General features: G+C 47.3%; 7 protein-coding genes and 2 non-coding genes across 9 annotated transcripts; 5 read left to right on the top strand and 4 right to left on the bottom strand.

The window, feature by feature from the left end:
* The first annotated feature begins 1,078 nt into the window (after window positions 1–1,078).
* LOC117856630 (cytochrome b561 domain-containing protein At2g30890) lies at window positions 1,079–2,904 on the top strand. Its single transcript, XM_034738968.2, has 4 exons — window positions 1,079–1,739; window positions 1,898–2,059; window positions 2,146–2,294; window positions 2,385–2,904. Exons 1-4 carry the CDS (start codon window positions 1,602–1,604, stop codon window positions 2,692–2,694), a joined length of 759 nt encoding a protein of 252 aa, XP_034594859.1. The 5' UTR covers window positions 1,079–1,601; the 3' UTR covers window positions 2,695–2,904.
* A 309-nt stretch (window positions 2,905–3,213) lies between these two features.
* LOC117856632 (uncharacterized) lies at window positions 3,214–4,922 on the bottom strand. Its single transcript, XM_034738970.1, has 3 exons — window positions 4,644–4,922; window positions 3,916–3,984; window positions 3,214–3,836 (listed from the first exon to the last, which is right to left on the bottom strand). Exons 1-3 carry the CDS (start codon window positions 4,822–4,824, stop codon window positions 3,526–3,528), a joined length of 561 nt encoding a protein of 186 aa, XP_034594861.1. The 5' UTR covers window positions 4,825–4,922; the 3' UTR covers window positions 3,214–3,525.
* Window positions 4,923–5,272: 350 nt separating this feature from the next.
* LOC117856629 (uncharacterized protein At4g18257) lies at window positions 5,273–7,855 on the top strand. The gene is made up of 3 exons (XM_034738967.2): window positions 5,273–5,713; window positions 6,595–6,909; window positions 7,484–7,855. The coding sequence occupies exons 1-3, from the start codon at window positions 5,355–5,357 to the stop codon at window positions 7,662–7,664; spliced, it is 855 nt and encodes a 284-aa protein (XP_034594858.1). The 5' UTR covers window positions 5,273–5,354; the 3' UTR covers window positions 7,665–7,855.
* LOC117856628 (GDSL esterase/lipase At4g10955) lies at window positions 7,525–9,830 on the top strand. The gene is made up of 3 exons (XM_034738966.2): window positions 7,525–7,665; window positions 8,209–8,447; window positions 8,534–9,830. The coding sequence occupies exons 1-3, from the start codon at window positions 7,645–7,647 to the stop codon at window positions 9,573–9,575; spliced, it is 1,302 nt and encodes a 433-aa protein (XP_034594857.1). The 5' UTR covers window positions 7,525–7,644; the 3' UTR covers window positions 9,576–9,830.
* Window positions 9,831–9,886: 56 nt separating this feature from the next.
* TRNAR-ACG (transfer RNA arginine (anticodon ACG)) lies at window positions 9,887–9,959 on the bottom strand. Its single transcript has one exon. It is a non-coding gene; the product is annotated as a tRNA-Arg (tRNA).
* A 296-nt stretch (window positions 9,960–10,255) lies between these two features.
* Window positions 10,256–13,042, bottom strand: LOC117856631 (uncharacterized). Its single transcript, XM_034738969.2, has 5 exons — window positions 12,576–13,042; window positions 11,711–11,768; window positions 11,595–11,639; window positions 10,579–10,659; window positions 10,256–10,504 (listed from the first exon to the last, which is right to left on the bottom strand). Exons 1-5 carry the CDS (start codon window positions 12,926–12,928, stop codon window positions 10,466–10,468), a joined length of 576 nt encoding a protein of 191 aa, XP_034594860.1. The 5' UTR covers window positions 12,929–13,042; the 3' UTR covers window positions 10,256–10,465.
* A 91-nt stretch (window positions 13,043–13,133) lies between these two features.
* Window positions 13,134–13,283, top strand: LOC117859369 (U4 spliceosomal RNA). The gene has a single exon (XR_004641167.1). It is a non-coding gene; the product is annotated as a U4 spliceosomal RNA (small nuclear RNA).
* A 2,841-nt stretch (window positions 13,284–16,124) lies between these two features.
* Window positions 16,125–19,506, top strand: LOC117855438 (lipid phosphate phosphatase 2). Its single transcript, XM_034737792.2, has 7 exons — window positions 16,125–16,583; window positions 16,726–16,813; window positions 16,963–17,072; window positions 17,176–17,269; window positions 18,444–18,632; window positions 18,767–18,826; window positions 19,165–19,506. The coding sequence occupies exons 1-7, from the start codon at window positions 16,146–16,148 to the stop codon at window positions 19,299–19,301; spliced, it is 1,116 nt and encodes a 371-aa protein (XP_034593683.1). The 5' UTR covers window positions 16,125–16,145; the 3' UTR covers window positions 19,302–19,506.
* A 2,374-nt stretch (window positions 19,507–21,880) lies between these two features.
* On the bottom strand, window positions 21,881–22,783 carry LOC117855840 (uncharacterized). Its single transcript, XM_034738236.2, has one exon. The coding sequence runs from the start codon at window positions 22,503–22,505 to the stop codon at window positions 22,035–22,037; it is 471 nt and encodes a 156-aa protein (XP_034594127.1). The 5' UTR covers window positions 22,506–22,783; the 3' UTR covers window positions 21,881–22,034.
* Between the last annotated feature and the right edge of the window lie 3,203 nt (window positions 22,784–25,986).

The raw sequence follows: 25,986 nt of genomic DNA, 5'->3' as shown, positions 1-25,986 counted from the left end.
ATTCTATATTACATTAAAATGATAGACATAGCAATTCTATATTACATTAAAATGATAAACATAGCATTGTAATGGTTATAATATGATCATAGAATTTTATTTACAAAAATAATCCATTTCTAGTTCTCTCTCTCTCTTCCCTCCTCTCTCTCCTAGTTCTAGATCTAGATCTAGATGACAAGCTAATGAAGCAAGAAATGATGGTTACAAGTTGAAAAGAAAGGTTGGAATGGCACAAACTCACCTTATATAGCCACCTCTAAGAGCAAAACCTTCCCCTTAGATTTGGTGTTTTTGAAGCTTTTCCCGAGCTTCTCTTGGGCAAGCTCCAAATGGAAGGTTGCCTGGGGAAAAAGATACCCGCGGCCATAAATGGGCGAGCTATGTGCTGGCGGGCGACATAAGCCAACCGCCAGCACAGATGGGGTGCATCTGTGCTAGCGGGTGCTTAGGTCGCCCGCCAGCATAGTGACCTCTATGCTGGCGGGTGGTTGCATCGCCCGCCAGCACTGTGCTGGCGGGTGCTCCCCTGCCGGCCAAGAAAGCTTTATGTTGGCAGATGCCAATCACACCCACCAACACGCTAATTTGCCTGTTCCACCCGTCCACGTCACCCACGCCGGGGAGAGCCACTGTCAACCTGTTGTTTTCTCCTTTCCTCTAATCTCCTTTGCAGCCAAAAATCACACGAACCAAAGTGACTGCAACTCCAGATGCGAGTCGTAGCTAGCCAGGAGGTATCTCGGACAAGCCCATGCATGAGCACAAGAGATGACCGGCCGCCGGTTTCCACTGGCACCGACGGGCACCGGCCGGCGCCACGAACAGCTGGGAGGCACTTGAGCGGTGAGCACCCAACCCAACCAAACGACCCTGCGTTTCAGCTGGAGGCGCACACAACGGAGAGTGCAATCAGTTCCTTGCCGCGTCCCGCACCACCGTGCCGGAGCCGGACTACCACACACAGGAAAAAGCCTCTCCTCGTCGCCCTACCACACCACCATCATCACACCCCAGGAGCTGTAAAAAGCTCGGCGAAATGCGCTCAAAAGGCCTCCACCCTCCTCTCATTTCGCCTCCGCCCCCCGGTCGGTCCCCCCACGCAGAGCTACCGGAGCGTGCCATAATATATTGCAGAGCACCGAGCAAAAGGGGTGCTTCCATGATCATCATACCAACAAAACCTCCCACAAACCACAGGGCAACCGGCAGCACCCCCGCTATCTAGAACCGTGTGCTCCATCCCATTAGCTGTTGCTTCTGACGATCTCATTGTTCATCTTCAGACTGGTTTGTTTAGCTTCCACCCGTTCTTGGGATTCTGGTGCGTTTGAGACTTGCGAGGTGAAGGAACCTTTCAGAAGTTTGGAAGAAAGGATGCCTCTGAACTCTGAAGTTTGAGGCAGCATGAGTGAGTGTGGAAGGGAGGGTCACACAGCTTGAGTTTGCCACTCCTCTTCTCCTGCCACTAGCTGTTCAGAGTCGGCAAGGGGACTTTGTGTTTGTGTCCGTTGATCCTTCTCCGGTTTAGGAGCCCCTCCGGAGGTTAGTTCTGCGTGCTTGTTGCTGTTTTGATCGGGGTGGTCAATCGGTTGACACAAATGCTAGCGTCTGGGAGAAGGCTGCTCCTTGTGCGCACAAGCTTTGTGATTCTTTCGCTTCTTGTGCCGTCCGATGGCGCATCGAATTCCACGGAGACTCTCAATCAGAGCCACAACAAGACCGGGAATCCTTTGGAGGTAATCAGAAAGTTATTTTTACTGAATCCATTTTGAGATCTTTTAATTACACTGTTAGTTATGAATCGTACTTGGTCTTTGTTGATTCAAATGTTCTATGGTTTTCAGTACAAGCAGTGTTACACTACTGATTGCAGATTCTTGGTTTTTCCCCCCAGATGACACCCAAAGTATCATTTCAGCTCAAGCTACACGCATTGTTCCATTGGACTTCGTTCGGTTTCTTGATGCCATTAGGGATAATACTAGTCAGGATGTCAAGCAAATCCCGTAATGGCGGATGCATTCGACTCCTCTTCTATTGCCATGTCATTTCACAGGTCTGTTTGCATCTTCTGCGTGAGACAACATTTTCTTATCAATGCTTCTGTTATAGCGTTCCTCATGTGCTCAATTGAGTTCGCAGGTTGCAGCTGTCCTTCTTGCTACAGGCGGTGCGGTACTGTCCTTGATGAACTTTGAAAACTCATTCAGTAACAGTCACCAAAGAGTAGGATTGGCACTTTATGGAGTCATGTGGCTTCAGCCAATTATCGGATTCTTCAGGCCAGAAAGGTGGGGATACAACCTTACATATGCACGGCAGCAACTTTTTCCATATTTCCTACAAAAGAATCTAATCCATATCAAATCTCATTTCTACAGAGGTGTAAAGGTGAGGAGTCTTTGGTACTTCTTCCATTGGTTCCTTGGAATCACAATCTGCGCCACGGGCATCGTGAACGTCTACATTGGCCTTCATACCTACCATGAGAAAACCACCAAGAGCGTGAGGCTCTTGACTGGCCTCCTCACCGTTGAGGTCATCTTGCTGGCTTTCTCCTACCTCATGATAGATAGATGGAGCTATATGATGAAGCAAGGGCACGTCTCCGTTGAGCAGCTAAGGCCTACCGACAACCGAAGAACCTATCCGACTACCCTTCGGAAAGAGCTAGCTATGGTGCAAGAGTGAGATCTCCAAATGGAAAGGCATTGTTGGATGGAAGGCGAGGTGCTGTAAAGTTTGCTGAAGAAGATAGTAATGTTGCTAATGGTTTGGTAACTTGTTTGCTACGAGAGGTGTGACGTTCTTTAGAACATGTGAGAGTGAGAGTGTGCATTCCAGAATATTGTACAGCTTTTACAGTTGAGTTGAGAATGCAGAGGATTCAGGATTGGAGCCTCTGGTGTTGCATCTTGCATATCGCCTTTTGGGTTTTGGTTAGACCAACCATTTGGACAGTATGTCGATAGCAGACAGCTGTAGCATTATACTAGCTGTATGTCGATAGCAGACAGCTGTAGCATTATACTAGCGTGTCTTCAGGGGCGAAACGTTCAGAACCGTGCTTAGTATCCATGCTCTCTCTCTTTTTTGAACATACAGGATCCATGTTCTAATGATATGTTCTATGAGCGACTGAGTGCACACTTTTTTTTTCTGGGTTTGTCAGAAAGCACTTTAGGATATGCAGCATTTCACAGTGCTAAATACTGGAAGAGATCACCTTATAAATTTGTAACACACATTACCTTTTTTTCGATACATGTTGCACCTATATTTATGTTTGTATTCAGTACTATGTGTGTTCTTCCTCGTTGTGTTCATATCGATCCATTGATGTTTCTTATGCTAAATCTATGCCACATCAAGTTCTTACAACCTTGAACACAAAACCTACTTACCCCACATACAAATTGCTACTATATATACACAGTTCTACTGCAGAGCAAAGGCATCTTCCTATATGACAGTCTGGAGATGACAAGTTAAAGAACCTGCCTGGTGCCTGCGCCTTCATGTTCAAGGCAAGAGCTGGATATAACCAGTTAGGACAGCAATAGCTAGAATGGCAAAAGGTGGAACGAGCACAAATGCCCCAACGGTCGCGAAGAACACCGAGTCATTCCGTCCACTGACCTGGGTAAGCATGGCCTGCCTCTTGATGTTCCTCCTCTGTGACACCGTCAAACGGTTGAGTTGCTTCAGGCCTTCCTTCAGCTTCTTGCCCAATGGTAGGGTGAACTCGTCAACCTTACCATTGGCCAGCGCCGACAGCTGCTCGCGGATAGTTGCGCCTTGACGGGGTTCAGGGAGTGTACCATTCTCTAGGCCTGATGAAACGTTTCTTAGTTGTAGTGAGAGTCGTTTGGATCAGGCATGACAACGAAATATGTGTAAACATAGACTTACCAGCAATGCCATCAAGTGTAGGGGACGTCAGTTGTTCCAGGAGGTCCAACTGTGTACGGGCCGAAGAAACTTCAAAACACAACATGGTACCATTAGCCACTTCCTTTAGTAAATCAAAATGGCAATAGTCATACTTGAAACATCTGACATTAGTAAGAAGCAGCAGTAATCACACTTCAAACATCTGACACTCGGGAATGGGCATTTCTGCGTTTCATCTGAAATTTAGTTTTAAATGGCCAAGGAAATGGGTTTACATTCATTTTTCTTAAAAGAACATAAGTAGCATAATCTCATACCAAACGTTGTCTTGGATTCACATTTCTTCAATATAGCGCCAATAGCAAAATCTCATACGCTTGATGAAGCAAATATAAAGAAAAAAAATCCTACAACTGAAAACATTTTTCTAGATTTCCTATAATTGAAAGCATTATACATATCATTTCATCTCTATATCGCTTGTGACCACCTTGTTCAAGAAATTACTGAACGTGATATGAACACACAACTATCCGTGCACACACTTCCACTTGCTCTCTCCAAAGGGAACAAATTGATACCGAAGCAGCCGTGTACTCATGTCACGAAGTCATGTTCGTTCGGTGCATATAAAGCCAGGAAGCACCTCAATCAAACCTAAGCGATAATTTTTTAAAGCAGACCATCCTACTACGCACGGATCACTCCAATCAAAGTGACAAGTCTAGGAGCATGCGGTGTGGTACCTGCGACGCTAGGCTCCTTGGTGGCGCCTTCCTGCCGCGCGGTCGCCCTGCAGCAGCCGAGCGACCTCTGCGCAGGGGCGACGGAGGCCTTGATGGGAACCCGGCCGTTCTTCACGGCCGCCGCGGCGGCGTCCACGGCCTGTAGCCTCGTGGCGGAGGAAGGGGAGAAGCTGCACGCCATGGAGACGAATGGATCGATCGACGCTCGCAGGCGCAGGTAGGTTGCCGCGAAGGTGGAGAGGAAGGGCCGAACGCCGAAGGGAGTAGAAAGAGGTTCGTCGAGGGCTATTTCAAATCAAATTCCAATCATACAAAAAAAAAAACTCAAATTCCCATTTTTTTGCGTCGCCGGTGGTGCCGCTCGTCCCCACCACAGAATGGCGTGGCCGGGAGAATGAAGCGTTGCCACGGCCGCGCCACACCACATGTTTGTTCCAACTTCGTTGGATCTAGCGGATTGACGGGCCCACAATATTTTTTTTTTCTGGAACAAACGCGAGAGAGAGCGGAGAGCCTGCTGATTGGGTTCTTCTGTTGTTGGATTGCCGGCGTGGACCTGGGAGTTGGCCCAAGAGAGCACGGCCCTAGTACACAGCACAGCCTTCCCAAAAGCCAGAAGCCCAGCCCAACGCCCATGCCGACCTTCCTGCAGTCCTCTCTTTCCCCAATCCCCACCGATCCTTCTCTCCCGACACGGCCACCGCCGCTGCGATGTCGTCGCCGGCAGCGACCGCGCCGTCTTCCTCGGGCGCGACGCAGACGCAGCCGCAGCCTCCGCCTCCAGAGCAGCAGGGCGCCTCGAGGGAGCGGAGGATGGAGTCGCTGGGGTGGCTGACGGAGTCGGCGGTGATGCCGAAGAAGCACAAGGCCATCGAGGGCGTGGGCGCCGCCTCCATCCTCGACCTCAAGGCCCAGCTCTACCGCACCCAGGAGGAGGCCCGCAACCCCACCGCCCCTGGTGCCGTCACAGCCGCCGCTTCCGGCGGGGAGTTCCGCCGCGCCAAAATACGCTCCGCTCCCTCGGATCCCCTGGGGGCCAAAAACTCAGGCGTTGACGCCCGGGCCCACAAGTACGTTTCCTCAGCTCTTTGTACACGCAAATAATCAGTTACTGCAACTGTTGCATTTCCATTTTGTTGTGATTTTGGGTGGAATTGATGAACCTGGGCGTGCCCTTGATAAAATTTAATGCCCTATATGGCTAATACAAGAGCTTTGGTAAAAGATTGGGAACAAATAGCTCTAGTTGTATCCTTTGGCAATAACATAGTCCTAATTTATGTTTTTAGGGCTTTAGCACGGCAAAGTTTTTACAAGATTTGGTTGTGTTGTGTTTAACAATATTTGTTGATGCTAGGAATGTAGGAAACTAGGAAAGTTAATCTTCCATCGTATCAATATTACCTTGTCATTTTGTAATCAATATGGTCAAGTGATAACTGACCTGATCACCTTTTGCAACATTAAGATATCAGGGAATGTGATTCACACTGTTTATTGAATGAGAAGAGAACACTTTTCAAGCATTTTCTTTGCGATTGAACTACCAGAAACAAAACAATGGAGCTCAATACTTGGCATGCTGTGGGACTTTGGTTTGTCCCAAACAACACGGTTTAGTTTTTCTCTGAAAATGTAGAATTGAAATTAACGAGACAGAATGAAATGCCAATTTCTTTTAAATAAATTCTTGCTCCTGGCCAATTAACTGACACCCTAGCCACAATTTTCTTTGTTACTTTACAGTTAAGCATTTTCATTCATCGCAAGCCCTGTTATTTGACTGTTTATACAGTATCTCCATGCGTCATGGTTTAGATGCAAATGTTTCTGCTAATTCTGTTGCCAGTCTCATATGGCCATATTCCCAATTCTTTTTTTGTGCATGCTGTCTAGTTTTGAGTCCTGACAGAGCTATTGTTTCTGTGTTTGTGTTTTTCTTTGGTCACAGAGATAAGTTGGAGCTTAAAGCTGTGAAAGATGGTTCTGCAAGCTATGCGGCTCTAGAAAAGAAAGCAGAGTTGTACGAAAAATTATCCAGAGGCGAGCTACCTGATGAAGAAGACAAGGAGAAATACTGTGTGGATTTCTTCCAAAAAAGTTTTGATCGTGTCTATGAGCCTCAGATGCCAGAGAGCAACCACAGAGCCTCTGATGGCATTGAGCCAGTAAATGATCATGAAGATTCTATGCCAGGTGCCAAACCGATGGGCCTTGGTCGAGCAGGCACTACAATCGACAGAGATGAGCACAAACGCTTTGTGAGGTACTGTTTTCTATGAACATTGGTTGCGTTGACACACTTATCAAGTTATAATGCATAGTTCACTGTCATTTTTGTGGTTCATTGATTCTATGGACATCAAAGTAAATTAGCTTCTCTATGAGAGATGAATAATGAAATTAAAGAAATGTTACTATATTCCTAACACGTCATTGCGAGATACGAATTGAGCACTAGGTGCATATGCAGACAGCATGGTGAACATGAATTGAGCTCTCATTATGAGATTTTGGGTGTTGGCTTATTGTAGACCACTATCTCTTATGTCCAGTCACTTCTAGTTGGTTTATTAGGTAACTGATTTGAAATCTCAAGACAAAAGACCCTTATATATGATATATCTATTGTTTGATAGTTGCCTGGTATCATTTTTGAACAATATTATTTTCCTGTCATGGTGAAATTAGTGAACTTCATTGCCACCGGGTGATATCAATAATTCAATATGTAACAAAACTTCTCGACTTTATCGCCATGATTTCACTTGGCATTGTCCTCTTTGGACAATGATGTGTCACTGGCCCTTTGATTAACTCACACCATGTTACATCTGCAGGGAGGTTCATGAGGAAGTAAGCGAGGCAAGGCAGAAGGCTTCAACAGTGAGATCTCGACGACAAGAGCAGGATGCTGCTCGTAGGGAGAAACTCAGGCAAGCTTACCTCAAGAAACGGCTGGAGAAGTTGATTGCTGAAAAACAGGCGTCTTCAGCCAGTGATGACCTACCAGCTAGCTAGTGTATGTCCTCGCATTTCTTATGAGTAGCTGCTGCAGTAGATCATACAACCATGCAACTGATAGAACATCTTCGCAAGTGTTTCTTTGATCCAGTAAAGTCAAACTCAGGAAACGATGATTGTATGTACAGTTGGTCCTGCAGAACATTCCTTGTACACAAAACTAGGCAATGGTGTCTTCATTTTCGCTATACCATCACTCCATAAGTCCATATTTCTTCAGCTTTATTCCAATTATTATGTCTGGTTATTTTTAGAGCATATTCCCATTACGTTTGGTGTGTCTCCATTTCTGTACGATATGTGGTAATGCGTAAGCCAAACAGTTGACGAATATAATGTTGTAGACTTGCATAGCTGTTAAGTTCTAGTCGTCAGAAAGTTGTGCAATAACTTGGTAAAGTAGAGACGAGAGGATGAAGCAACAGGTTCCATATTCCCTTGGTTGGATAGGACCCGAATGCCCGATGATGGTTTAAAGTAACCAAGGATAAAAAGTTCATTCTCGCTTTCTGTGATTCTTTCTCCAATTTGGTACAAACAGTTCTTGCTGGAGTCGGCTGGGCGGCATATCTCCGCCTCCAAACTGTTCCCCTGTGCTATTAAAGCCGAGAGGACAACCGCACGACCACGACCTCACCGGAGAACAATGGGCAGTGCGTCGCCAAGCCAGAAAGCCGGCGAGGCCGTGGCGGCGGCGGCGACGAATCAGTTCGAGTTCCATGTGTACGGCCCGCGGCACCTGTCGTCCCCCAGCTGGTGGGATCTCCTCCGTTCAAGCTGGTCAGTTGCTCACTTGCTCTCATCTTCGTTTCCGCGAAGCTCGCTACAGAGCTGTGCGTTACATTCTGTTCACTGCATGCACGCAGGAAGGACCCCAACTACCGGCGGATGGTGATCGCGTGCTTCATCCAGGGGGTGTACCTGCTGGAGCTGGACCGGCAGGACGAGCGCGACGAGCGCACGGGCCTGGCGCCGCAGTGGTGGCGCCACTTCATGTACCGTCTCTCCCAGACGCTCGTCGACGAGCGCGACGGCTCCATCTACGGCGCCGTGCTCGAGTGGGACCGCCAGGCCATGCTCGCCGGCTACGCCCCGTTCCGCCCCGCCGGCGCGCCGGCCGCCGTCGTGGCGCTCCGGGGCACGCTCCTGAGCGGGGCCACGTTCCGGCGCGACGTCACGGACGACCTCCGGTTCCTCGCCTGGGACAGCCTCAAGGGTTCCGTGCGCTTCGCGGGGACGCTGGCCGCGCTGCGCGCCGCGGCGCGCAGGCACGGCGCCCGCGGCGTGTGCGTGGGGGGACACTCGCTGGGCGCCGGGTTCGCACTGCAGGTGGGCAAGGCGCTGGCCAAGGAGGGCGTGTTCGTGGAGTGCCACGTCTTCAACCCGCCGTCCGTGTCGCTGGCCACGAGCCTCAGGGGGTTCGCCGAGACGGCCGGCGAGATGTGGGGCCGCGTGCGCGCATGGCTGCCCTACGTGGGCTCCCCCGCGGCTGCGCAGCCCGCGGCGGACGCGGGCGGCGGCGAGGCGGCGAAGGCGCCGACGACGCTGGAGCGCGCCGGGACGGCCAAGTGGCTGCCGCACCTGTACATCAACACCAACGACTACATCTGCTGCTACTACACCGACGCGACGGCCGGGACGGCGACGGTGACGGCCAGAGGAGGCGGCGGAGGAGGGAGCGGTAACACGGTGACGGCGGGAGGGGGCAACGGCATGGGCACGGGCAGGGCGGGGCTGGCGAGGATGGTGCTGGTGTCCAAGGGGCCGACCAAGTTCCTGGACGCGCACGGGCTGCAGCAGTGGTGGGCCGACGACGTCGAGCTGCAGGTGGCGCTCAACCACAGCAAGCTCATCGACCGCCAGCTCAGGTCGCTCTACGCGCCGCCGCCGGCCGCGCCGCAGATGTGAGGCTGTTGCAGTTTGACATTGACAAGGCTTTGGAGTTTGGGCAATAAAGACACGCCATTGGTGATGCTGATCTGAGCACACGGATGATGACTGATGAGCCCGTCCTGAGTGAATGTTAGCATTCCAAATGCAAAATAGTTGTGTGCCAATGGTTGTGGCGAATTGAAATTCACATACAAGCTCGTGCACACCCCCAAAAATGCTTTAAAAAAAGGAATGGAAGACCCGCAGCAGCGCTGCTGATGTGTTTGGTTCCGCAACGAATCACCCCCAAAACGATACAGAAGAAAAAGGTTAAAAAAAATAAGAAACGACTCCGCTGGGGATCGAACCCAGAATCTCTGGTTCCGTAGACCAGCGCCTTATCCATTGGGCCACGGAGTCGTTGTTGAGATGAGTTATTGAGCAAATGATATAAACGTAATCAAATCAAACCTACCAGGCAACCATAATTTTTTTTTCTCAAACATCAAGAATATTATGTTACAGAAAAGAGGGCTAAAAAGAAAATCCCTCCCAAGCGCAACCGACACACAACCTTTAAGACACATTAGAACAGGACAATTGCGACAAACCCTATGCCCAAACACATACTAGGCAACCATCAAGCTGCAACTGCGATACGGTAGCTCAGATTTCTGGATAGGCTATACTTTGTGAAGTGTGAACAAATCGAGCAGTTGGCAAATTCTGTCCAGACTAGAACCACCAGTGACTCGGTGTCAGTTAAATACGACCAGTCTATTACAGATGATACAATTGTGCATGAACTGAAGGCTACTACTAGTACCTACAAATTGCCTTACAAATCACAGTTCTGTAATATACAATTCATTGATTCAACTAGTAATGGTGAACCATCTGGAATTGGAATAGCAAAATCTTCAGCTCTAGCCCGAATCTGAATCCTCAAATATTTCTCCACTTTCCTGATGGAAAAACAAAACAAACATGAGGATGTGGAAGATGATTATGATTTCACCCATAAGAAATGGGATTTCACCTTTTTCTTGTTATATTCAATCATCGCCTTCTCAAATTCTGCACGTTTCTCAGTAGCTATATCATAATACTTCACCTTTTCCTGTAAACGAATCAAGTGAAATCTAATATTTTCAAAAAGTCAAATTTCATAACCATATAGGAGCACTCAATATTTTTGGCTTGAAAGAATTCATAGGTTATCTTTATATTAGCAATCATACGGCTCATTGATGCAGTGTGTCCAGGCCAATGTATTATGTATAACATTGATGTTCTTATACTCTATCTACCAAAAATGAAAGGCAGAGCTTCCTGCCACTTTGCTTACCAAAAAAGAAAAAACAATCGCATTGTTTTTATTTTCCTTGTGGTCTGCTAGCATGCACATTAAGAGAATAGCTCGATTGCATCAAAGCAAGGTTGAGTAAACAATGTCTGCTCACAAGTGGGGAGCTCAAATACTGAGACAGGAACTAGCAACTATACACCACTTGACCAATACAAAATAACAGCAAACATGCCATAGTCCAACTGAATCAAAGCTACAGTGCCCAGAAAATTCATTTTGAGAATGTAGGTAAGGAAAGTTGACAGTTCAGACAATCCATGCCAACATCATATTCTCTAAAGTACAAACTCAACAATTAATTTGCTATACCTAGAGCAAATTAAACAATGAAATTAGTTCTACCACTTGGCCTATAGACAAGAAATAATTTAAATAAGAGATGGGCGCCAATGGAATTTGCTTCTTCACCATTCAAGGGAAAAAAAAGGCAATAGCTTATGCTCTTTAAATTTTAAGCTGGATGTGAACCAAATTAAATATAATAAAGAGATTTTCTGATCCCCAAGTATTGTTTTCTGTAAACTGATCCATCAGGGAAAAAAATTATATGCGAAACATATCCACTCCACAGTGTTCAAATACGCACCACCATGATGGTGTTACTAACCAACTTACACCAGCAGGCAGCATTCTGTGTAAATACCTAATGCATCACTATTATCAGGCTGTAAGGAGGAAATACTGACCTCAAATGCCATTGTATTCCATTTTTCACCACATGCCTTCCCTATCTGCAGTGCAAGATATATTACTAGAAGACTACAAAGTTCAAAGATCCAACACTAAAGTGATGGAAACTTACTTCCTGCATTGACTTTACACTTGGATTTTCTTGCTTGTAAGTCTTCCGAAAATCCTCCCTTCAACACAACATACAGCTTCATTAAAAATTGGCATAGCGCACAGAGGCAAACAACAGAAAGAACTTTCACATTTGTGTTACACCTAAGGATATGTAAGAAACCTTGAGGAGGTGGATGGATGCAGCATAAAGACTTTAGGTTAAACAAATCGAATGCAATTATTGCCGTTATCTTCAGCAGCAACTTAAAACTCTGCAACCATAAAAAATTCTGCTAGCAACAACATATATGATTTTATTTATAAATCACTGATAAAGTCGACCAGTTCCCAGTATACTTTGGATTAAGTATAAAAGGCTGATTTCAATGGCAAGTCAGATGTTCTTCACATCAGAAAGACGGGCTGTGTCCATCTGAAATGGTGCCGTCTGGAAACGTCACTAATCTGATATTATCCAATAATCTCAGCTCTGAATTTCTGAAGCTGAGAGACGGAATCTCAAAAACTAAAACCTGCCTCTAGCCGATCTATGGCTAAGAGGCGAACTCTGACCAAGCACCAGGAGGATTCAAACTGCATGACCAAATAAAAGCTTCCAGTATCCTAAGTTCCTAACCTCCCAGCATCCCAAATCAAATGCAAGCAATTACAAATCGCCATCAGAGGGTAGCGAATAAACACATAGCACTAACATACACTTAGCTCTTACTGAGAGGTAAGTGCTGCAGAAAATCGCCATACTGTCAGCTTTCAAGAAAGCCCCTAATACCGCGAACCAGTCAATCCCTGAGCCGCGGGCAGAGCAGTAACACGCGCAGGTACAGAAGGGAAGAGACGGGATGCAGACGCAGCGGGGTACATACATGAAGTAGAAGAAGGCGGTGGGGGGCTTCTTGGGCGCCCGGGGGTCGCCCTTCCCCACCGGCTTCGGCCTCGGCCTCGGCCTCCGCTTGGGGCTGCCGGGCCTGGGCGCCAGCGCCACCATCTTGAGGGGCTTCGGCGCCGTCTGCGACCTCGTCTTCATCCCGCGGAGGCAAATCCCTTCCCCTCCGCGACGCGGGGGCTGGGGTTTACGCGAGGTTTGGAGCTCGAGGAGTGGAGAACGGCAGCCAGATGAAAGGAAGAGGCGAACGGGAAGAGGCGCACGGGGAAAGGTGGGGAGAACTGGAGAAGACGACTGAACGCTGGCTGAGCTCTCAGCCTCGCAACCTCTCATGGGCCAGACGCATCACCAGCCCATGGCACTTCTGACTGGGCTCTCAGTTGCAGCACGGAAGCCCAAATAAATGGTTGCGGGAATAGCCGATGGTTGTGCGGCCGATGGAGCGATGGTTTCGTTGAATTGTACCACATCGGCTAGCGAGGACGGGCGAGGGAGGGATTAGGGAATAAGAAGAGGGGTCAGGGCACGGAGGGAAACCATCTTTGCGCTTGGGGCAATGACGCAGCTAGTGAGGTCATACCGAGGCGCGTCAATTGCTGGTTGAAAACTATTTCCAAACCCCCTCTTTGGCCCTCTGGGCCACTGAGAATTTCTGGAAGGGCTCCACCTTTTCGAAGGAGGGAAAGCCCTACAATACCGAAGCAAAAATTTCTTTTGTGAAGTTATCTTGTCTTCATCCTCTTACTCGGCGTAACGTGCGAAGTGATTCAGTTTTTTTCAGTCTCTACACGTGGCGACGTGCGTCCGTCATCCACGGTTGCTGCTCACCGACGGTAGAAGCGTTACGCGGGGACTAGGGGGCGGGTGTTTGGATTCTTAGATCATGTCACTTTTGAAGATTTTTAATTAAGGAACTAGATCATGTCACTTTTGAAGATTTTTAATTAAGGAACTAAATATTGAATCTTAGATCAGATTAATTTTTAATTAAGGAACTAAATATTGAATCTTAGATCAGATTAATTAGGAGAACTAAATATTCTTAGATCAGATAAATATTCTTAGATCAGATTAATTAGGAGAACTAAATATTAGATTTGATTAATTAGGAGAACTAAATAACTAAATATTGGATCAATAAATATTGGATCTTTGATCATGGCACTTTTGGAGATTAATTAGGAGAACTAAATATTGAAGATTAGATCATGTCACGTTGAATTTTTGGAGATTAACTAGGAGAACTAAATATTGAAGATTAATTAGAAGAACTAAACATTATAGAATCAATTATACATATGGAGGCTAATTCGCGAGACGATTCTATTAAGCCTAATTAATTCATGACTAAACATTATAGAATCAATTATACAGATAGAAGCTAATTCACGAGACGACTCTATTAAGCCTAATTCTCGCATCTATTAAGCCTAATTAATTCATGATTAAACATTATAGAGGCTAATTAGCACATGTTTACCGTAGCATCACATTGTCAAATCACGGACTAATTAGGCTTAATGGATTCGTCTTGCAAAATAGCCTCCATCTGTGCAATTGGTTTTATAATTAATCTATGCTTAATACTCCTAATTAGTATTTAAACATGACAGGAACTTTAGTCCGGACTAAAGAACCAAACACCCCTGAGATTAGTGTTTGTTCGTTGTTACGTGCAAAAGCACAAACTTCGAAAATACACATCAGCGTCCTTAAACTTGCTAATGAGTTCACGGGAAGTCCAATCTCCATAATCTGTGCTAAATTGCAAGCATAGCATCAGCATCGTTAAACTTGCTAATGAGTTCACGTGATATCAAATCTCCGTCTCCATGTTAAATTGCAAGCATAGCATGCTGACTTAGATATGACATGTGGATCTCATGTGAGGTCCACCAACCTTCTCCCTCGCCCACTTCTCACCTCGATCTCCTGCCGGCGGCGTAAGCGCACGCATTTCCGCACGACATTTAGTACCCTGTGTCGACGCCGAACGCGAACTAGCAGCCGCCGCCGCCAGGGGCCGCATCCACGGTAACATCGCCGCTGCTGTAAAACCCGTCGAAGTCGACGGCGTCGCGGCCGAACGAGCCCACACCGTCGCCATCGAGCTGCAGCCTGGCCCGCTTCTCGCCGCCCTCCACGGTGCCAGGCGCGACCCCGCCGCCCGGCACGTGCCCGTCGCCGATGAGGCGGTGCAGCCATGTCATCCGCGGAGGGCTCAGTGGACGCGGCGACGTCCTTCCTCTTGCGCCACCGCCTCCCGCGGCGTTGCTGCCAGCTGCCGCGGCGGACGATGTTGTGCAGGAGGTGGCCGCCGCGTGGCCGCCGCTGTCATCCCCCCGCGCTGAGCCGCTGTCTTTTCTTCATCGTGAAGCCTTCTTCTTCTAACATAAACAACAGCGTGCAGCTCCTTGCCCCTCTGATCTCCATCTCCAATCGACCAAGCAAGCAAGCAGTGTAGCGGGAACCCATCTCTCCTCTGATTCCACTCCACCGTGCAAGCAAGTCATTAATTTCCCTCACACATCTCTCTGATTTCTCTCCAATCTCTTAATTCCTCCACCGCAGGAATCAATCGACCACATCTAGCTAATTTCTCCCTCCTCTCATTTCTCCATCACAAGAAAAGCAAACCAGCAGCTTGAGCATCCCCTTCCTCTGTTCTCTTTCCCTGAAATCCCGCGAAGGGCCGCCGTCGACGTCCCTCCCGCCGCCGCCAGCTCCACCCGCGCCGAGGCATGGCCGCCGCCATGCGCCCGAGCTGAGCCACCACCATCGTCCGCTCCACCCACGTGGGGTCGCGCGCGGCCGCCGCTGTCCCCCGCATCGGGCCGCCGTCCGTTCCACTGGCGCAGGTCCGCCGCCATCGTCGTGTGCCTGCGACAAGTCCGCCACCGACCCCTCGCGCTGCTTCAAGTGACCCCCCCCCCCCCCTCCCCACCCCGTACTCACATGTTGTGGGAGAGGAGGAAGAGGAGATAAGAGCGGACGAGAGGGTGAGGAGGTCCCACCTAGCTCCACGTCAGCCAGACATGTGGATATTTAATCTAAGTAACTGTGATTTGACCAACAAATTTAAAGGTTTCAATGTTCGGGAAACTGGATAACTACCGCCCATACATTTTACTGCCTGCAAAACGAACACCGGCAGGCTTACCAGCATATTTACCAGCCTGTCCAACTGTTGCTCCGAATATGGACATATGGTTGGAATCTGCCCGCTTTAGCGTTTGAAGCGACCTTTCCGAATATTTGAAACGACCCCTTGAGCGTGGGAAGACTTGGGAGGGACAAGTCAATGCCCTGAAATTTCTTAGAAATTTGAGGCTGCCTTTCCAAGCACTCCTGCGTCCTATCATACTGTACACACACTCTCCCGTGGACATATGGTGGGCAGCGGCCACGCGCCCGAAACACGGCACAAACGCGTCGCGGACGCGGTGCTGCACTGGGCCGGAGCCAAAGCCAACTCGGCAGTAACATGCAGATGCTATCAATAGTAGTCAGGCCTTTATGAAGAGAGAAACTCCCCAGCAATCCCCCTCAAATGATGCCCATCGCCGCACCTGCGATCATCGTTTTCCGATCTCGTGCCCCTATAAAATATGGTATGATGCCGATTAGCCCAACAGATCGATCCGCTGCCAGCAAGAAGAAGAAGAGGAGCAGCCCGCCGAGGAGGACAGAAGCGCCGTTCGGTTGTGTTCGGTATTGCCAGATCGGGAGCGCGTCGGCGGCGATGGCATCGAACGAGGCAATGTGGGGCTCGACGAGCTCGGGCGGCGCCGCGGGGCCGTGCGCGTTCCCGACGGTGCCGAGGCTGCTGCGGTCGCACGTGTGTGACTGGATCGCGCTGTTCCTCCTGGTCGCCGTCGACGGGGCGCTCAACCTCGTCGAGCCGTTCCACCGCTTCGTGGGGGCCGGCATGATGGCCGACCTCAGATACCCCATGAAGACCAACACCGTCCCCGTCTGGGCCGTGCCGGTGCGGCAAACGATCTCACCTCTTTCCTCGCAATTTCTCGTCATGATGCATATCTCGTTGATTAAGAACGAATGATATTCTTGAGGACGTACGGTGGCCCAATCGTGTTATTTTATATTTGTCGCCATGAATGTATATGCAGCTCATTGCCGTCATTGGGCCCGTGGTCATCTTCCTAATGGTCTACATAAGGCGGAGGAACGTGTACGATCTGCACCATGCGATTCTAGGTAACTTCATTTTATTAGTACTTACTCCAGGGTCAATGTGTACATTGTCACCGCTCCTTTTTATTACAGTGCTCATTGTATTGGGCTTTCAAAAAAGAGAGAGAAGTAATAGTGCTCATTGTATTACGGCATGGTGATCGCCGGAGCAGGTATCCTATTTGCCGTGGTGATAACCGGAGTCCTGACCGATGCGATCAAGGACGCCGTCGGCCGGCCGCGCCCAAACTTCTTCTGGCGCTGCTTCCCCGATGGAAAAGCGGTAACAAATAAATCTCACCCTCGATCGCATGCTGCCGATTTCCACTAAAAAAATGCACTCGTTTTCCACCCAAAGTGAGTAGCTCCCTCTTGATGTCTACTAGGTGTACGACAACGTCACCACAGGAGTGATATGCCACGGCGATCCAAGCGCGATCAAGGAAGGGCACAAGAGTTTTCCGAGTGGCCACACCTCATGTGAGTCGCAATCACACTCGACATATCAACCAGTGGATCCCCAAAATAGTCATCCTCTATACTAAAACGATAAGAACACATTCTAAGAACCTCAAGAATCAAGCGATAAACAATAAAAAAACAACCTATAGCAAAGCATTTAAAGTAACTAGCCACCAGTTATAGGTCTTACAAGAATACAGTAGGATGCCGATAGAAAATAAGGTCCCGTTTGGATACACAATGCTAAACTCTAGCACCCTCAAATGGAGTGTTAAAGTTTAGCACTTGGGGTTGTTTGGATACAGTACTAAAGTTTAGCACTTGGGTGAGAAATGACTACATTGTCCTCATTTATGACTGGCTTGGGGAAAAGTGGAGAGGAGAGAGGGGGCAACTAGGGAAAAAGTGAGCTTGGGGACCACTTTTAGCACCCATTAGCACCTTTTAGCACTCCTTAGGTATGTTAAAGAAAATAAGGGTGCTAAACTTTAGCACTTACCTTTTAGCACCCCTGTTTGGGAGTTCAAGTGCTAAAAGTGAGGTGCTAAAGTTTAGCACCCTCTTCCAAACACCCCCTAAGTACACCGCATAAAAGTCTTTGTCTGTCTTCTGGGTTTGGAAAAGTGCCAATTTTAAGAACGTGAATCTTATGATATGGTGGGAATCTATTATGATAATCATCCAAGCCTTAAACATATCCCAATACTAGAAAGTTGGATAGGATGGCCCTTACATAAGGATTATATAACCACCAATTTCTATGAAATAATATAAGATGCTTTTAGAATAATAATAAATGCATGCTCACTTATATTAACACAACTCCAAATTTTATGCAAGTTAAGGAATATTTTGAAGTTCTGTTTCTAGACGAAACGCAATACCTATTACATTAGAACGAATTCCTATCATACAAAAGGGTCTGGATAGTCTGAGGCTCCGAGAAAAAAGGGAGATGACGATCTGCACTTCTTGCGGCCGCAGAAGAAGACGATTTGCACATTGAGGGACCTTTGTCAATGCAACATCATGAGGGGCTCGAACCCGACTCCGGACATCCCACTCAAACCAAACGACCATCATCATTGGCAGCGGGAGGGACACTGAGAAATAGATTATGATCTACTACGGAGTAGTCCCTTGCTCGAGTGCAATAATGGCTAATCAACATTTTCGTGTTCCCTGTCATCAGGGTCATTTGCCGGCCTGGGGTTCCTGTCATGGTACCTCGCCGGGAAGATCACCGTGTTCGACCGTCGGGGGCACGTTGCCAAGCTCTGCGTTGTCCTCCTGCCTCTGGTCTTGGCGGCGATGGTTGCCATCTCGCGGGTGGATGACTACTGGCACCACTGGCAAGATGTCTGCGCCGGCGGCGTCCTCGGTTGGTGTTTCTCGAACCATACCATACCATTGCGCTAGCTTACCAGCAGGCCCTTCGGTCACTGCTCTGAAACTCCCTTGATCGTCTTTCCTTGGTGCTGATGGGTCTGTCAACTGTCATGTACGTTCATGTAGGATTGGTGGTTGCTTCAGTTTGCTACCTCCAGTTCTTCCCAGCTCCGTCAGACGAGAAAGGTATACCTCATTTCCCTTTGACTCAGTGCAGTCGCACATCGCACGTATCCTTGCGAGGTGCTGCATTGATGAGGATACTCTGATGAAAAAAAGGGCTAAAACTAGAACAAGACATCTGATTGAACTCTGAAAACACGCCGAATCTTGAGGCTCTGCATGCGCCTGCCATATAATACAACATCATAACGAGCGCTACGATGCAAAATGTAGCAGAATTCTGAAATTTCAGCACAATAATGCTTCCAGACGCACGCCCGCACGTCCATTTGTTTGCCCTGCCATGGGTGAAAACAAGGTAGTAAACCAAACGCGTGCCCTGACTGTCTGCGTGATGGCAGGTTCGTGGCCGCACGCGCACTTCAGGTTCATCACCGAGCAGGAGGAGGAGAGCCGAACGCAGCTACCCACAGAAATGGGAGCGCCCACGAGCCACGAACTGGATGCGTTGGAAGCCGGCCGGAGAGGCCAGTTGTAGCAGGAACAATGGTGTACAGAAGTCCCCGTAGCTTTGTGTGACTACGTTAATTTGCAGGTCATCACTGACGAAGACTACTGACGTGATCCTCCCACGCATGCTCTGAAACTCCAGTTGTGAATATCTGTATTATTCTTTGGAATCTGTATATATTCGATTTTATGTGCAGCAGTTGAAATTTAATAAATGGTGTTTTTCCTACAAACCGCCACCGGATGGGTTTTTGTGCTGACCATATGGGCAGCTGCGTCTGACACGCTGCTCCAGTTTTTCAGCGTCTTCCAGATTTCCAATCTTGACTGCCCGTAGACCACTACTGCACCCCCGGCTGACCTGCTCGCTGATGACACCTCGCGCACCCTACCGGCCGACGGCCGTTGCCCAGCCTATAGTTTTCCCGTACGCTCGACCACCAGCTCTGCTCCTTCGGTTCCATCGCTGCCGATCGTACTCTTGTTATCCTTCTAGCCTCCTCTTCTCCCGCGCGGTGTTGGAAAGGGAAATGACTGCAGATAAGACCCCCTTTTTATCCCCACTAGCAAGAAGCCATGCTCCCATTCGTGATCTAGCTGAGCAAAAACAAGCCGGGGAGTTCCTCGATTTTCAGGTGCCCCGATGTGGACTCCACTACTGCAGGATATCTTAACCGCGCTGGCCGCGGTGGATATTTCGGTAGCGCACGGAGAAAACGACGTGAATTTGTAAACTACTGATTCCTCCGTTCCTGCCGATTTGATTCGACACACGGTAAAGGACGGTTTCGTTTCACCAGGGCGCCGGCCGCCGGGCATCAGCCCGGTTAGAAATATCACGGGAGGGATGCGCTTTTTTTGATGTGAAGACAAATACTGTGCTTCGGAGTCGGAATCACTTCGGTGAAGACAAACATGGTGAAAGTGAAAGCAGTATATGCATCACTATATCTTGGGCTACACTTAATGTTTTCTCTAGTCGATATTAACTCTGGCATAAACATACCTAATCCCCCATGTAAAATAGAAATAATATCTTTTGATTTAAGTTTAACATTTCGCCTTTGGTATACGTTTAACGTACGTTTCGACTTTGGCCTTTAAGAATTGAAAAGGTTTCAATTAAAACTCTGTCCTAAACCCACCTTACAACCATCAGATCCTCTAAACTGCAATCCGGTCTTCTTTGAAGCCACTTGTGTGCACCCTAGGTTAAATTGTTTCTAACATCTCATGTTTTTCAAATTATATTTGTTACAACTCAACAAATGTAACAAAATATATAGACAACCTTTTTTTGCCGGACATGTGGGTTTAGATACCGTTATCCCTATCGCTCCCTCAATTATTTGATTACTGTTTGGTACAACTTTATATTTGTATCAATATTTATGTACTGATTCAAAAAATTCAAAAGATGGATCTATAAAATAATTTTCTTTTAGCAAATTGTTCAGGAACATGGAGATATTAACATTGAAAGTTTAGAAAAGTTTAATTCTTTTCTAACAAAAATATGAAAGTTTTATGACACAACTAATAAAGAAAAAGGGTAGTTTCAATGCTTGTGTTGACCAATCTTTCAATATCAGCAATTAGAATGTCATGTCGTGTCTATGTAGGCCTCATTGCCCCCTTATTGGCTCAATATTCGCCACCATAACTATGTTTTGTATGAGACTCAAGATATAGTTGAGGGTTTAAACATGGTTGTACATGACTCAGAGTATAGTTGAGTGTTAAAATTTTATCTAGTTTATAAAAATATAAGGAATATATGATGATCAAAACTAAGAGGACATATGCCCCCACCCACCATAAATAGATTGATTTTGTTATGTTATTATGAAAACAGATGATATAGATTCTACACATTTGAATTGATGGACACATCACTCTGCAAAATCATGTGTTTCACTCTTGTTTTTCTTACAAGCTCAAATGCACGAGAAAAGAAATATTTCAGACTTTAGAGTCATATATCGTAAATATTAGACAAAATCTAAACAAAGTTGAAATAAAATTCAAACAAATTTAAACAAAGTTCAATGAAATATGGTAAACCTTGTACTCCCTCCATTCCAAATTATAAGTCATTTCAATTTTCTTGGAGAGTCAAAGCATCTCAAGTTTGACCAAATTTATACAATAAAGCACTAACATTCATGATACCAAATAAGTACAATTAGTTTCTTAATTAAATATATTTTATAGTATATCTATTCGGTGCCATAAATATTTGTGATTCTATCTATAATTTTGGTCAAATACAAAATGGTTTGACCCTCCAAGAAAATTGGAATGACTTATAATTCGGAACGGAGGGAGTATATAATTTTTTTACTAACGAAATACTTAGCGCTGAAAATTTCCCCCGCTGCCAATTGCAGAGATATCCGCCATAACGGCGGCGCAATCGTTGCTAGCGCAGCAGGCCATGGTGATCGGCAAACGTACTGACATACACCGGGTTCGCAGGCGGCGGCGCCGCCTTGGCAAATGTCGGACGCGTTATGCAAGCAAGCCCGGCCGTTCGCGCCCCGGAAGCAACGCGCGGTCCACGCCGCCGTTCTTTTTCATCCAAGAACGTTCGAAGGACGCATCAAGTAAATCGATGTCGCGAATGGAAATTTCAAGGATGCGAAACTTTACACCGTAATGAAAACAGCAAACAATAATTAGAGAGACCAGGCGAGAATTACATGCCCACCCATCGGCGGATCGGAAGAAGGCGAGCAAGAAGGGCGGCTGCGCGGTGCTATCATATCTGGCAGCCGCAGCAGCAGAAGAAGCAGGAGAGCGCGAGGCCGAGCACGACGGCCTCCACCACGTACATGACGCGGAACGCGGCGGCGTCGAGCAGCGCCGACGCGCAGCCTCCTCCGACGGACAGCCGCCTCGGCATCCGCTTCCACCGCGGGAGCCCGGCCGCCAGCCTCGACGGCGCGCCGCTCAGCAGCTTCCACCGCCGCCGCAGCGCGTGCTCCCGCGGCACCAGCCGACGCAGCCACCCGCCCCGCCGCGGCTTCCTCGCCACGCCGCCATCGTCGTCCGCAGCGGCGTCCACGGCAGCCGTCACCGCCCCCTGCTCGCGCTCGGCGACGCCCACGGGCGAGTACATCCGCCGGAGCCACCACCTGCGCTGCCGCACCGCCGCGCCGGTGGCGGCCGCCGGGGAGGTGCCCTCGGCCGGCGCTATGTCCATCTGATGATGATGCGCGGCCATGGCCATGGACGCCGGGAAGTCGGGAGTCGGAGGAGTCGTCGGTGAAGGAGATTCTTTGACGGGACGGGAGAAGTGGGAGAGGCGACGTGCAGCGGTGCAGCTGCAGGGGACGGCGGGCGGGCCGTGCGGAGACCGGGGACGTCACGACTGGGGTTATAAAGGAAACCGGTTTCGCGCCGAGTCCCGGAGGCCGGAGTCCTCTGCTCTCGCGGCGGTTTGCATTTTGCACCCTGGGGCAGGGGTTTATACTTTATACGTACTCCGCTCCGTGTGTTGTACAAGGAGAGTACAGCTCATCGTTTATTGGCATGTTGCTGGCTTGGTTTCGAACCGTTGGTATCGCGACGGCAAACTGACCGATACGTATTTCTCCTGGAGATATGTATACGTGCAGTAACTCGGAGACATAAATTCGTGACCTTCCAGAAGCTAAACAATATCTCGTGAAAACGAAACCTCATTCGAGAAGGTAGAGTTTCAAACCGAATTTTAAAAAAGGAAAATCTTCAAGCGATTGCTGGCCGTCAAGCAAGAATCAAAAGAGGTCTGAAGTCGTGCAGTTCTAGACTTTTAAGTGTTTGATTAATTTTCGTTGCTCTTTTCCTCTTGGTTCCGTTTGCCTCTGACTGATGCGAAAAAAGAACGTGAGGATGTATCTGAACGAAACAGGGCGTGCAGAACGGTCAGGTAGCAGTCAGCGGAAGTTTTTACAGGTGTTCGATGATTCGCAGGCACGAGCGCTGGCTGGGCCGGGATGCGCCAGGCTGGAGCCGAACTGGCTGGGAAGGATGGCATTCCGTGCCCACTTTGTTCGCTCTCGGCCGCCGCACGTTTTGTCACGGTTTTCCGACCTGGGGGGCGGCACGACGGAGCGGGATTGGAGAGGGAGTGGCCGGTAAGGATGGGAATGGTTTGGTCAGATACGAACGTTTGTTCTTGATGTTTTGGTGAGCGGGGATAATCCGATTTCGGATGGATCCGACGTACAACGACCAATAGGGGTGCTATGCCTTAGCGACAGCTACAACGGTTCTAATTTATTGTTGTTCTTATCGTGCTAAGAACAACTTTGAACTCACAAGCAAATCAAAAAACCAGCAAGAACAAGTGGACAAACAAATAGTGCACAGACCTTGTCTAAGAGATGAATATGATACACTCGAATTTGGGGTTCTGAATCAAGCAAATCGGATGGTCTAATCAACACACGTTTACAAGAAAATAGCAGTAGCTAAACTTTCATCTAAACAAAACCCAACTATTTTTTGTGGCGGCTAAGGGGTATATGAACGTAGAAGGATGACCACCAGGGTGTTGGGGTCGTGCTCCAACCCTAGGATGCGTCATTAATGGACCCAACTTGATATACTGCCCATTGGGCCAAAATAAGATGACGCAACACCATAAAGGCCTCTGTAATAAAAACAATGATTGCTGCCGCCTCAGAAGAGATATGGACATGAGTCCGGATCCATATGAAAATAAACTTGATAAGGTTTCCATGAAATACTTGAACGTCCAAATCCGAGTACGTATATGACTGTGGTGACTGTCGAAATTTGGTGTTGTTCTGCAGTCTGAATCCAACTCCGAAACGTGTTGGATTTGATCTCTTTCTTTACTTGGGCCAAAGTGACGTGGTGGCCTAGTGAGGAACGCTGGGAATTCTTGGACTTGGTCCCAATCAATTTCTTTGGACCTCCATGCCTTCCATGTGTGTTTAACACTTTTTTTGATCCATGTGTGTATTTCTGAAAATGACAATGAACACACATCATGGTGCATCATCAATTCATCAAATGCATCAAATACAATCATGATAAAAAATTGTTTCACCTTTGAATCAAAAGTTGCTAATATGGTTGCATCCGAGCAGGTGATGTCCTCATCATTCTCCTCTTCTTGGTTGCAAGTCGTCCTCGACTTACTCCAATGGTATTCAAAGGTGCTTGCTTTGATGTTGGAACACGGAGCGACGGCTATGCTGCACGGCCACAACCAGCAATGCTTCCCTTCTTCGGGCTGACCCTGTTGCACAAAGGAAAAACTGGGAAAACTTTGCAAGACATTATTAGTGTTAGTGCAGCTCCCTATTTAATCATGGTATTGCAGCTCAAAAGGATATTTGAGATTAGAGAAAAAAATAAACTTTATGCACCAAATATTCTCCTTTGTTGTTATATTTGCCAATTGCATGAAGTGAACAATGATTAAAACTTGGCAAATCAGAATCAAATTTAAGTTTCTCTTTTAGACAATTTAGATAGCACATAATATCAAATTCATTATAACCCAAAGTATTTAAAGTGGACAACAATTTTAGTTCATCTTGTGCAAAAGTAATAGGATGAAAAACTTATCTTCAGCACATGTGTATGGTTCCAAACTAATGTATCATATTTATTTACTACTTGTGATATAGGAGTAAAAGAATCATCAGTACACAAGTCCTTTTTATCACAAGGAACAGTAAGGAATTCATCTTGTAACAAAGGTAAATCAGCAGCAGGTTCTACTATTTGTTGCTCTTGATTAGCATATAAAGTGGACAAATTTGGAACATTATGGGTCACATCATTCTTGCAAGTATTCACAGATAATAGAATCTTCTTTTCAGCATTGAGAGCGAGACAAAATAATTGACGAATATTGCTATAAGAATTGCTAATCAACAAGGTTCTAATTTTAGAATTGAGCCCTCTCATGAACCTATTCATAACATATTCCATGCATTCATCTAATCCACCATACATGATAGAAATTTTAAAATCATGTTCACAATCTTACTACCTTGTTTTAGTTTTTCCAGTTTGTTAAGCAAATGAACAACATAATATGAGGGAATATATGCATCTCGAAAACGTATTTTAAAATCTTTCCAAGTTGGTGGAACTTTGTCGTGCCTACAAATATGTTTTCATTTAGTCAAAATATATTTCATTAAAGCACTTGCAGCGACTAAAATCATTTGATGTTCAGAAAAATCATAATTATCAAATTCATCATCTATCTTAAGCTTCCAATTAATGTATGCACGAGGGTCAAAATTTCCCTCAAAAGAAGGTAGAACATTACTGACTTCAGTTAGAACATCATCATGTACCTTCAGTGGGTGTGCTCCCATATGTTGTCGAGGTCGTGAACACTCATGGTGTAGGCTCCGAGCTCCCACGTGTCTCGTTGGGCCTGCCATTGTTAGCGGACAGTAGAAAAATTTACAAGAAGTTGCCTACCAACTAAAGAAAATAGGTAGTGGAGGATTGCTTTTCACTCAAACCTGTCCATTCAAAAGGTGTTGGCATCCGACAAGAACACAAATGGTAACACAAGCGCACCCCTATGATGTAGTAGATAATATGTGAAGCTATAGGTGGCTGCAAGTAAAATCAAGGAATAGCTAGAGCCACATTAATCAAAACAAACTAAATAATCGTTCAACAACGATACTATGCTGGTCCTAGGCTAAACCATGCTAGAGACGTGAGCC

This window comes from Setaria viridis, chromosome 5, assembly GCF_005286985.2.
Source record: "Setaria viridis chromosome 5, Setaria_viridis_v4.0, whole genome shotgun sequence".
NCBI lineage: Eukaryota > Viridiplantae > Streptophyta > Magnoliopsida > Poales > Poaceae > Setaria > Setaria viridis.
The sequence above is the reverse complement of the archived record's forward strand: the minus strand, read 5'-3'. Positions and strand labels throughout refer to the sequence as shown.